Source organism: Amia ocellicauda, chromosome 7 (assembly GCF_036373705.1).
Source record: "Amia ocellicauda isolate fAmiCal2 chromosome 7, fAmiCal2.hap1, whole genome shotgun sequence".
Lineage (NCBI taxonomy): Eukaryota > Metazoa > Chordata > Actinopteri > Amiiformes > Amiidae > Amia > Amia ocellicauda.
The window spans coordinates 40,523,797-40,536,579 of record NC_089856.1 but is presented as its reverse complement, the minus strand read 5'-3'; the positions used below and the strand labels follow the sequence as shown (position 1 = coordinate 40,536,579).

General features: G+C 44.6%; 1 protein-coding gene across 1 annotated transcript; it reads left to right on the top strand.

Annotated features, from left to right (window-relative positions):
- Positions 1 to 6,065: 6,065 nt before the first annotated feature.
- Positions 6,066 to 12,464, top strand: phb2b (prohibitin 2b). The gene is made up of 10 exons (XM_066709607.1): positions 6,066 to 6,143; positions 7,372 to 7,501; positions 7,708 to 7,789; positions 8,542 to 8,621; positions 9,388 to 9,572; positions 9,665 to 9,794; positions 10,094 to 10,197; positions 10,497 to 10,574; positions 11,225 to 11,301; positions 11,782 to 12,464. The coding sequence occupies exons 1-10, from the start codon at positions 6,123 to 6,125 to the stop codon at positions 11,807 to 11,809; spliced, it is 915 nt and encodes a 304-aa protein (XP_066565704.1). The 5' UTR covers positions 6,066 to 6,122; the 3' UTR covers positions 11,810 to 12,464.
- Positions 12,465 to 12,783: the final 319 nt, after the last annotated feature.

Genomic DNA, 12,783 nt, shown 5'->3' with positions numbered 1-12,783 from the left:
GTTCTGGTGTACCTTACAAGTGATTTATAATATTTCTTCAAATTTTTATGGTACGGCTTCTGTGTTTGTGAATGTGGTAGTGTGCATATCTATAACTAGGAACGGATTTAAGATGATAATGAATGGAACTTGCGAAGAAATTGCACTTTGTAAATGTCCCCAGTGTCCACGTTTTAGCAATTTTCTGCATCTCATTCTGAATTATACCCTGTTGGTCGAGCTCACAGGGCTGGGAGATCCATCTTTCAGAGGTACGAGAGAGAAAACCGAGGCTTAGGTGTAGAGAATTACCAGCCGCCGCTCAAGATTGCTTTTAATGGAGTGGCAGTGAAAGCTTTACACACACTAGCCTGCCCGGTCTCTTCTCTGGGTTCTTTAATTTCTCTAGACTGAATCGGTGAGCCGCAAAGCATGAAAGAGCTATGATTGATATATAACTAGTTTAATTACCATTTTTAAATGAATATCATGGATTCAAACGGCGGCTGTGAATGCTTTTTGCTACCAGCTGTTGATGTTTTGCACTGTGAGGAGGTTTACTGTGTATGAACTTGTTAACAGTGAACTCGCTCCACTTGCTTCTCCAATGAGCACTCCCTTGTGTGCAGAGGCTTGCAGGCAAACGTGTCCCCTGCTGCACTTTCTTCCGAGAAGGTGCATGCGGCTCGTTTCGTGTTTGTCAGTTGCTTGTGCAGTTTGCTGTTCCCGACTGTGTTTCCACCTCAGCCTGTCATTCTCTCCACTGGTCTACTAAAGAAGCCCCATCTCTTGGGATCCATTCAATAGCTTCTTTTGTCCATCCTTGGTCTGTTCTTCTTGCAATGGCCCATGGCCTTTTTAAGGTTTTCACTATCACTTTTGTTTGTTCTCTGATCCATTTATTTATTTATCTCTTCTTGTTATTCCAAGCATGCGTCTTTCCATGCTTCTTTGGGGTGTTTGCAAATTCTGTATAATCTGTGTTAAGTGACCAATTTTTGGAACCATAGGTGGGTATTTATCAAATATTTTCTCTTCAGGCAAGTGGGTAGATTTCCTTTCAATACTGTGCCATTTCTTCCGAAAGCACTCCTTCCCATTTTTAATTTTAATTTCTTCCATGAGATCTCCATCTCTGCTGATTTGTTGTCCAAGTTAGACATAACTGTTGACTACTTAAAATATATTTTGATTTAAATTTTCTTGGTTTTCACAAAGATTTTGAACATGACTTTGGTTGATCCAAGAGATCTCAAAGATAATCAGTATTTTACCATTGATACCTGTAACACAAATCTGAAGCCTGTATAGTAATGTTAAATTCACCTATTTCATCACCTAGTCGGATCAATTATGCAGCTGGTAGCTAGAAGGCACTTACAGTCACAGAACATGCTAGGCATTGAGGACTGGTTAGTTTTGGCATTGTGCACCCTCTAGTGGTGTGATACAGCTATTTGTAGGCAGACAAGGCAGCTCTAAACTAATGGACTTCAACTATATAGACTAGTGTTCATTATAATATTTTCTAATAATGAGATGCAGTTGTGGACCTTCTATGTTAACATACCTATAGAATGCATTTAATTGAACCGTATGTGGGAATGATATGATTAGCCAATAGGCTACCTGTTATTATCCTGTGCAGCCGTGCCATACAACTTGATCTGATACCACGAGCAAAATGCATCAGTGAAAGACTTTCACACCTTCATGTTTTGAGGCACGTTGTGGAAAGTCTTTAAAAATCGAGAAAAAATAACTAAAGCAAATAAGCGTAATATAAATGATCATGTGGGGTTTGCAGGAAGAGAAAAGTATTTGATAAATACCAGTGCTCACTTGTGCTCTGAAACCTGGTCACTAAACACACAAATTATACAGAAACTGTAAATGACACAAATAAGCATGAAAAGAGATGTATGCTTGGAATAACAAGAAACTGAAAACCTAGTAAACCGTTCCAAGAAAAAACAATGATGTATGTATGTGACATCATTGAGAGAGGGGAAATGTTCAAATCGCAATCAGTCAGACACACAAAACAAGCAATAGACTGGATTCCAAGAGATGAGAAAACAAGAAAACATGAAGATTGCTGTTGTGATTTCAGAAAAGAGACAATATACATTGAAACAACTGGAAATCTCTTGGAGAGGCCTTCATTCATCCGTGATGTGGTAGACTGATAATGCTTTACAATATATACAGTGCCTTTCAGGACCTACTTATGGTGTCGCATTTTGTGAAATTACAAAATGATGCATCCAAATAAAACTTCTAAGGGTATAATAAGTTACAGTATATATCAGCAGAAACTAAAGCAAAAATAAGTATTGAGACCCGCCAACTCAATAATTGGTGAAATCACCCAGAAATCACAGCCGTAAGTCTCTACCAACTTGCACACCGTCTTGGTGCAATTTATGCCTTTTCTTCTAGGCAGATATCCTCAAGCTCTCTCAAGTTGCTTGGGGATCACTTATGGACAGCAGTTTTCATGTCTTTTAGCAGATTCTCCATCAGATTAAAGTCCTGTACTTTGGACCAGATGTAACACTTTCAATTTAAATGGAAATATTAGTTGTTTGTCTCGTCTGACCACAAAAGCTTGTGCAACACATCTACAGTTTCATTTCCATGCTTTGTCACATACCCCATGTGAGATTTGAGATGAGCCTTTTCAATATGGCTTCTTTCCTTGCTGCTCATCCATACAGGCCAGCTGATTATGGGGGGCAAACAGGCCATAATACATTGGATTGCATGCATAATATATTGGTTCACAACTTCACATATTCATACTAAATTGGTTAATGTGCATGCTATATCTGTTTGCATTCATACTATATTGTTTTGTGTATATACTATGTGGAATTTTTAAATCAATTTCGGGAGTAAACAACTCTGATGTCATCACACTCGCTTATGGTCAAAGAGTATAAATGCCCCGTCATTAACACACACTCCCAGTGTTTCATTCAAGCGCTCCACCGCACACCTGTCAGCCCATCTCTCTGCTTTCCAGCGTTGTATCCTTCGCTCAGCTGCCTTTCGTCCGGACAATTGCTTACTTCAATGGATTCTACACCGTAGATTCTGTCACCTTTATCCGCCTGGAACCTGCGTTCCTCTGTCACCTTCGCGCCTTGCCGTGGCCCCCTATTCCAAACTTATCGCTTCCCTGCATGTCTCTGTCTCCGGATCCATCGGCGAGTCCAACTTCTTGCTCTCTCCCCCGCCATCTGGCACTAGTCCCGGCTCCTTTCTCCCGTCTTCGGACCTGTCTCCCTCTGGCTTCCAATTCCTTAGCTCCCGGGGACTGGACAGTAATTCACCTGACCAGGTTTTGCTGTTATGCATTCTCGCCGTTTCCCGAGCCTCAGGTTTTCCTCCAAGCAGGTACACTCCATGGCACTTGGCCTGCGCCCCGCCCCACGGCCCCGACACTCACCTCGCTCTGGGCTCATGCCCTGCAGTGCTGGCAGAGGGCTCCATCCTCCATCTTTCGTTGGTGCTCTCCCTGCAGCCCCAGGTGGCTGTTTCCATGTTTTCTTTGTTCCTGTCCTCCATCCTTGTCTCTGGCTTCCCCCTGCTGTCCACCCTGCTTGCCCCCCCCCAAACCACTTGGCCAAGCACTGTTCTCCATGTCTACGTCTTTTTCCTCTATTCTCCCTCCTGTCTCCACGCTGCTTACTGTTCTGACTGGAGTGACACTTGGCGTGGGCCATGTCCCACCCTAGGCCCCGGTTTTCTTTTCCGTGGCCACACAGCTCCCCCAACACTTGCCTCGCTCTCTACTGCTTTCCCCTGCACCCCTTTGCAACACTCTCCCTGTGGCCCCCATTCGGCCTTCTCTCTCTCTCTCCCCCTCACCCACAGCCCTGTTTGGCTTCCGCTGTCTCCCTACCCCTCCCACAGCCCTGCGTGGTGCTCTCTCCCCACTGCCCCGTGCAGCTCTCTTCCTCCCCAGCCCCCACCCCGCCAGCCACTTCCTCGCAGGTGCTTGTGCAATGTAATGTCCACTGTGGTCGTCTTAGATCCATGTGCTCGCGTGACATGCAACGTATCTTCATGCTGCCCACCCTCCCACACCCCTTGCATGTGAGCCCCGACCTCTACTGCTTCCCTTGCAGGACCTCTGTACAGCCGGCAGTGTGTTTCCTGCAGACTCGTCTAATCCTTTTGTTCTACAGTTGTCCCTCTGCTGTTGCACGCTACCAATCGGTCTCCTGTGCTCTCCTAGGCAACCCCGTCGCCCCTTCAGCTTCTTCTAATGCCATAATTTCCTCCACTCCTTCGTTCTTGCTAGGACCCAGGGCTGCTCTCTGCCCACTCGTCAGTCACGCTTCCTTTGTCCTGTTACTCGTTGTGCCCCCTACATTTCTTCAGAGTCCACACTCTGCCCCCCTTCCGTCCTGGACACTTTATTGCTCCTGTCTCCGTAGCTGCCCCATCGATCCGTCCCACTGCCGTTTCATTCAACACGCCTTGGCGCGGTTTAGCGTTTCATGCACAAGTTGCCATGGCGTTTTTTTATTTTTGGATACAATCTCTTCTGCACCATCCTGCCCTCCTTCATACCCACCTTGCCCCACCCAGCCTCTTGTCCAGCCCACCCTCCTGTCCTGTCCGGCATGCCGCCGGTGCTGGCCGTGTCCACACCCAGGTTCCCCCGAGCCGTTTCCTCTGCCCTTTTCTCCCTGGTTCTCTGTGCTGCCCACTGCCACCCCTCACGCCCTCCTCCCTCCATCTTACCCCAACATGTTGTGTGGACTTCTCAGAGCATCTCATTTTTTTGGGTTCCAACTTGGTAAGTAACCAGCAGAATTGGACGGTACAATAAACTATCACTCCAGTCACCTCACTCTTCCATAAACAGACACTTTTTACCTGTCTGCTATGCCTCATCTCACAAACGAGATCCATTACCAATCCACTCCACAACATATCGTCCGCTTTACTCCATTATTAAATATCAGTTGGTTCCTTCCAGCCTCTCTGCTCCCGAGACTCTCCCCATTCAACCCCTTCTTCCGCCTCCACGTACCAGGCTTCTTTCCTCACCCCACAAATTAAACATTTTGCATTTAAACAAATAAAATGGACCCAGCAGGAAATAATTCAAACCACCTTATACCCATGAACCTCTCACCCTTAACGTAACTCCATTACTTCCAGGAGTCACACCCGTGGACACTCTGTTCAATGATAAAACAGATGCTTAATAACTCAACACCAGTCATCATCTTCATCAAACATCCATCTTCTTCTGCGGCACACAAAGGTATACCTGATCACCTGATAAAGTCTCTTGGACGTTGGTTAAGATTACCAAAAAATGACATCGAATCCAACATCCGGGACATTTAACTAACTCAAGCTAGACTTTGCTCCTAAAATCTGCATAGGCAGCATAGGGAGCTGTTGACGGTCTGGTCCCAGCACCAGACCGTCTTTCCTGTAGCCAAGAGAATAAGCCAAATCAAATCAAATTGCTTTCCCCTGCCCCAATGCAAATCGGTGTTGTTAAAGTACAAGTGGTATTGATAAATCAGTTTTGGGAGTAAATAAATCCAATGTCATCACACTCGCTTCCGGTCAAAGAGTATAAATGCCCCATCATCAACACACCCCCAGCGTTTCACTCTCTTGCATCCCACCACCTCCCCTGTGACTGCCTCTGCAGCAAGTCCTTGGCTCAGTCCCTAAAGTGGGGGGTTTGACGGCCTGGCCCACTTGTCTCATGTGAACAACTAATATAGTACATAAGAACATAAGAACATAAGAAAGTGTACAATCGAGACCAATGTGACCAAATGTGACCAATGTGTATACTTTCTTTAGGCACTGTATGTATGTATGTGTATGTATATAAATATTAGCAAAGTATATTTACATGTGTTATCAAAACTGACAAATAAATAGCAGTCCAAAGGTTTATTATTATTATTATTATTATTATTTATAACGATTTAAAATCTGCTTATTGCAAATTGTAATACACGTGCGTACATCACAGCTCAATCACTACAAACGGGTAAATGATTTGTAAACTACATTTCCCATAAGGCCATTCTGCCAGAACAGGAAGTACGGCAACTCGACCTTGCACTGGGTTACCATCACAGGAGAAAAGCAGCATGGCGAATAAGGAGCCGAGTGTAAGTATGAGAATTGTGTATTTTATTATAAAATACGCCTCGGCGAAACAGTGATGATAAAGCGATATACATTGCGGTGTATTTTAAAAAATTGCCTTATGTGTCAAATTAAACTACCTGCCAGAGGTTTCATTATAATCTTGCGTATCCTAGAGGGGGTTGTCTTGATATTCATATAGTTAGTTGTCTCATTTCTTAATGATAATAATGGAGTTCATGCCACCAGTGTGTTGTGTGCGATGCTGATATATACCTGAACACAAACGCCAGTGAAATAACGATGCAGTTCAGTGGCTCCTGGACTTGGGGGTCTTTCTTCTGTAGGCCCAGTCGCTCACAACGCACTTACACTTGACATTTGGTCTTGGATCTGACTGTATATCGTAAAGGAAACCACACACAAAACGTGAATTATTGCCTTCCCACCATGATTGTATGTCGGTGAAACGGGTGCATTTAAAGGTATATGCGTAGCAGTGGACGGGGTGGTGTGAGGGAGAAAGACAAACGGCATGGGTTTGAAAGGGTAGCTCGCTTTTGTCAATTATGTACATTATAACTGAGAAGGAAACAACGAGGCTCTTCTCTACAGTTGTCGCGATAACTGTCCGAGATCCAGTGAGATTTTATATGAAATAAGTGGAAAGTTCCAGATCTGATCTCATCCAAGACTGCTGTGTGCACCGCAGTTCCATTTAAAAAATAACCCCCCCATGCTTCAAAATGAACCTTGACACCAAGACCTTACAGACACTGCTCATGATTTACTATTGCCGTAAACCAGGATAGACATGTAGTTGTGAAGACTGCTGGGGTTAATCTGGGTTTTGCTTTTAATCCCAGTAAATGTGAGTTCATGCCAGACGTCCCTGCTTGGCGCCTGGGCACAGTGAAGCGTGAATGCTCTCTCATTCGATGGCCGTCTGAGCCGCACCAGGTCTGACAGTCTGCAGGCCGCTGTGCACTAGCTGCTGGACAATATTTCCTCTCTTTACCTTCATCGAACGTGCACTCGTGAGAGGGGAGATGATGTCCTGAGATGTATTTGCCTTCCTGCACTTTTGTCTTTATCCAAACTGCTGCACCAGCTCCTAAACTCCTGAAATGAGCTGCATTGGGAGTGGGATTCCCCTCCCTGGTTATTGGGTGCTCGTGTGTTAGTTGGAGCTGACCAGGGGACCCTATGAGCTCCACTTGACTGGCCTCCTGGCTGTTGCTGTCATTGCAGAGGTTTTTGCAGCAGCTGAGGGACATGGCCGGTCGCATGTCTTCTGGCTCCAGGGGTGCCGGAATGGGCCTGAAACTGCTGTTTGGCGCCGGAGCATTGGCCTACGGGGTCAAAGAAGCCACGTACACAGGTACCGCACCGCCCGAGCAACCAACACCGCTACTGACATCTTCCAGCTTGACCTTTCCCCTTCCCACTTCCCAAGGTCACCTGAGGAAATGATTAATTGGAAGCCAGAGAAAATTGGTGCAGAGAGTGAGGGAGTGATCTGTGTGTGAGTGTCTCTCTTGTGACCTGTCGATCTGTGCCCCCCTCTCCTCTCCCCGTTTGTTGCAGTGGAAGGTGGGCAGAGGGCAATCATCTTCAGCAGGATTGGAGGGATGCAGGACACAGTGCTGGCTGAAGGTCTACACTTCAGGTAAGCCTGCAGTCCGGGGACCAGCGAAAGCACTCCCCAAGTCCCTGAAACCCGGGTTGAAAAGATTTCTCACTTTCCAGAGCAAATAAATAAATCGGAACTGGTTTCCAGTGCACGAACCAAACTAATCCTGACTTCTGTGTGCAGTGAAAAAGCACTGGCTGTATTTGAAACCACACTACATGTACTACATATCAACATTTCAGAAGTATGCAGTATGCATATTGGACGTAGTATATGAATTCGTAGTATGGTAAAAGTACCCGAATGGCTTGCTACATTCGTCATAATTTGCAGTATACAACCAGAGCGCACTACAAGGAATACTGCATCCCATCATGCTTCATGTTCAGCCGACGTTCCATTCGCTTTGTGGGGGAAAAATGGTGGACAAATCTACAGAAGAGGGAAGCTCTCTGGAGTTCAAATGTAACGACATGGTTCATTTTATTGGTGTTTCCTGATTAAAAAAAAATATTAAAAAAGTAGTTTTCAACAACATAGTTGTTTTTAACTCTACTAAAGGTTTTGCTTTTTTGTTTTTACTAAAAGACATATGTCACGTGAGGTCACATGACATGTATAGTACAATGAATCATTCAAATCATAACCTATATTTATATAGTAATACTAAATACAGTCATGCTAAAGGCAACTTAAAGTGCTGAACAAGAAATGCATTATACATTAATTAAAATACAGAAATGTTAATTACTCATTTATTGTCAAATTTGCTTTGTTTCTGTGTCCAGGATACCTTGGTTCCAGTATCCTATCATCTATGACATCAGAGCGAGGCCCAGGAAGATCTCATCTCTCACCGGAAGCAAAGGTATTAGGAGTAAAAGACTTTATATCATGTTGGGGCACAGGCTCTCCTTAGTGTAATATTGCCTTGATCTGTCCTTTGCAGTGCTTCTCATTGAATGTACCACTAGGACCGGAAATGATAACACGCTTTATGTTCAAATTGATGTAATGTGTCAGAATCTTTGAACATTTGTGGAACCTTAGAGAGAGACATCAGCATCCCCCCCCAAAAAGTAGCTGCATGATGCCTCTTCCATCAACCATATCTGATCAAATATTAATCACCTTGCCTAGGTTACACCTGTTTATTATTTTTTGTCAAATATGAAGACACAATGAAGCTGTAAAAGTGCCACATAAATCTTTCAGGATGCTGATTGACCTGTCCCCTGCAGGCAGATGAAGTGATTATTTATTAATTTTGACTTTGTAACAGTAGCTGTTACAAACAAATCTATAAATAAGTGATATGGTGAGTGCTGACTGGTGGAAAATGTTACAGCCCTGTGGTTTATGGATTTCCCAGGTGTTTTCTGACAATTAAAAACAATGGCTGAGGTTCTGCTAATGAACTAACTTGCTGGGGCTCAGGAAGAATCTTCAACAGTGAGCTTGCATTGTGTAGTTTATGAAACGGGCATTTTGGATATGGTTTCAAGAAGCTTCCATCTTTCTTTCCTCTCATCGGTTAATTGCCTGGTTGGATGCAGGGGTGAGTGATGGCCAGCTGTGTGGCAGTGTGTTAACTTTGCTCTCACAGCGTGTGTCCTTCCCTTCCCCCCGGGCAGACTTGCAGATGGTGAACATCGGGCTGCGTGTCCTCTCCCGGCCGGTGGCCTCCAACCTGCCGTCTCTGTACCAGCAGCTGGGCAAGGACTACGACGAGCGCGTCCTGCCCTCCATCGTCAATGAGGTGCTGAAGAGCGTGGTGGCCAAGTTCAACGCCTCGCAGCTCATCACACAGAGAGCTCAGGTCAGCCTCCCCTCTCTCTCTCGTCTCCTCTTCTGTTGTTTTTCTGTGCCGCTGTGCGTTTACTCTCCCGTGCTCCCCCTCTCCGGGATTAGGTGTCCCTGCTGATCCGGCGCGAGCTGTTCGAGAGGGCCAGGGACTTCAACATCATCCTGGACGACGTGGCCATCACCGAGCTCAGCTTCAGCAGGGAGTACACCGCTGCTGTGGAGGCGAAACAAGTCGGTGGGTGGCCACAGCACGGCTGTCTGCACCACAATAAAACTGCAAGACACTATTATTATCTATTTCTTAGTAGACGCTCTTACCCAGGGCACGATTCATACAAGAAGCATTACAAGTGCAGTTATAGTCGGTATAAAATACATTTAAAAGCGTTACAAAGGAACAGTAATACAAATTATTTTGTACCACCCCACATTACCATGCTGTGCCGGGGGTGGAGTGGTGGGTTGTACTTGAGGCTGAGCGGTGGTGAGCTGTAGCTCGGTGTGGTTATGTGACGCAGGTGTGTGTGTTTACAGCCCAGCAGGAGGCTCAGCGGGCCCAGTTCTACGTGGAGAAGGCCAAGCAGGACCAGAGGCAGAAGATCATCCAGGCTGAGGGAGAGGCAACGGCCGCCAAGATGGTAATGTCATCGACATCGATCTGCCCTCCCAGTCCTCTGGTGGTGGTCTAGTAGGGACGGAGAGTGAAAAGGCAGTTCGGCTTGGTTTTTGAAGACTCGGTTAAGGGGAGCAGCCACAGGGAAAGGACAGAGATTTAATCTGGAGATGCAAAAGTCATATCTGGATGTGCGAGAAGATTCCTGTTAGGTTGAGCGACAAGAACTGAGAAGGGCGAGGAAAAGGATGTCCCCTCTTTTGTCTTCGGGCAGGCTTGTCCTCGTCGTCCACTCACCTGTCTGTCTGTGTCTTCTCACTGCAGCTCGGAGAGGCCGTCACCAAGAACCCGGGGTACCTGAAGCTCAGGAGGATCCGCGCGGCGCAGAACATTGCCAAGACGGTACGGGGAGAGGAGGAGGGTGGCGGGTGTCAATAAAACCTTCAGGAGAGCCAGCTTTGGTCCCTGAGTTTTCCCTGTGTGACTAAAGGGCAAACTAGCTTTTAAGTGTCGTGCTTTTGTGAGCTTAAATCTTAAGATAAGGATGATGGTAATAATTTAGTCATATCTGATGTTAGCCGGGACTTTTATTTTCTTCACTGTGGGTCCCCAGCAGCTCTCTTGCCACGGCCGTAAAGGATTGTGAAGAATATTTCCAGTTACGGTTTAGTTTGAAGACAAACCTCACGGAGACCGAGAACTCCTTTGCCTGTGTTAAATTTGATTGGGTTTAATTGACTTTTATTAATTGCTCCAGTTTTACATGGTGGCTGCTACTCGAGTGCCACAGGCTATGCGTGTCATTGTTCAGCCCTGATAAATTTAATAACTTTTTTCCCCACTGTATATCATTCTTGAATTGGAGTGCTAATTAAAGAGATGCTGTGTTTCGCACTTCTATCTCTGGGATAGCAGGGAGAATTAAACTTGACCTCTGTGCTTTTCACTTTTTTTGTTTTGTTTTTGAAGTTCAGTTGCTACATGTGTGTTGTTTGCAGATTCTGTAGGCTGTCCTACCTGCTTAAAAGAGTATTTTCTTCTCTGTATTGCAGGTGGCTGCTTCCCAGAACAAGGTGTACCTGAGTGCGGACAATTTAGTGCTCAATCTCCAAGACGACTCCTTTAACAAGTAGGTTTCTGCGCCATCGAAAGTGCATGTCAGATTAGTCCCGCTCCCCTCTCCCCTCTTTTTGCATGTAAGGACAAGGACATGCTCTTTAAATTAATTTGCAGCAACTAATTAATTAAGGTTTCCTGGGGAAAAAAAGCAAAAACTGTCATTTAACTTAACTCCAGAAGGCTTTTCTCTGGAAATGATCTGATCTCCGCTGGAAGATCTTTTATAATTGGGTTTGTAACTATTTTTGGTATTACGCTAGATGACGGGAGGACCATACAGATGATATCTAAAGTCAATGCTGGTCTTGGGGAGTCGTTTCTTTTGTAGTTAAATTCTGACAGACTCCCCAGGTCAGATTTTTAGCTTCAGTTTCATGCAGGGTAATGTTTACTAGGTCTCCGCGCCCTAACTTTATAAAGCTATAAAAAATATGTACACTTTAATATTTACATTGTGTAAACAATGTTTTTCTGCCTGTTTTTATTTCAGTTTATCGTTGGACATGAAAAAGAAGTAACCACGTTCAGGAACACCTTCCATTCCATGCATTAGTTTTGAGACGTCTGCGAAGAACAAGTAAATGTTCATCCACTTCACGAGTGTCTGTCCCTTTGTCAATCTGCCTGTTTCTAGTTTTGTATGAAGGGGTTGTTTACCAGCGCAGTAAAAGAGTTGAAAGGCATACTGAATGGTTCTTGGTTTGTTTGATTGTGGCCCAATTTGTTTTCTTTTGGATATATAATCCAGTAGTTTTGTTTTATCCGGTCACATGTTGGATATGGAGTCAGTAACAAGTATAGAACCAAATCTCGGTATACTGAGTGGATGAGACGTGGCAGTACTTGGTGTTATGGTGTCGAGTTGAGATCTGAAAGCATCGTGGAGATAAAGATTGGAATAATAATTTTGTCTGGACAGTGAATACATACATGGTTGCCATCTATGCATTTTTTTCTCTCATTATTTTCATTATCTATTTTTGCTTAAAAGGGTTCAGTCTCTTCATGGTAACCGGTGCCATTTTAATACGGGGGCTCTGGCATCATCCACAAGTATCTGCACTCGCCCGTTCATGAAGTGAAAAGTACAAAGCTAGCTGAACTGATTCAGTAGTGTGAAACGTGGCTTCAAAAAGGACAGCGCAATAAAATGTAAATTTGGGTTAAAAACTTGTTTGTCTCTCTGGAGTACTTTCACATTCAGGGACCAAACACAGTATGTTACTACCACTAGGGCATATACCAACATACCTTAAACCTTCTTCGGAACTGCACAACTGGAAAAACTGATATGAACTTTAATGGAAGTGATTAAAGGATGCATGAGTCAAATGATTTGTGTTGATCTGAGTAATATTGTATTGGCCTTTATTAAATGAATCATGAAAATAATGAAATAATGCAGAGTTTGAGGTGGGCTGTTCTGTGCACAGGATAATTCACTGCCATGAAGAGGTGTAGGTTCAACACTGTAGTTCGAGAATACTACTTT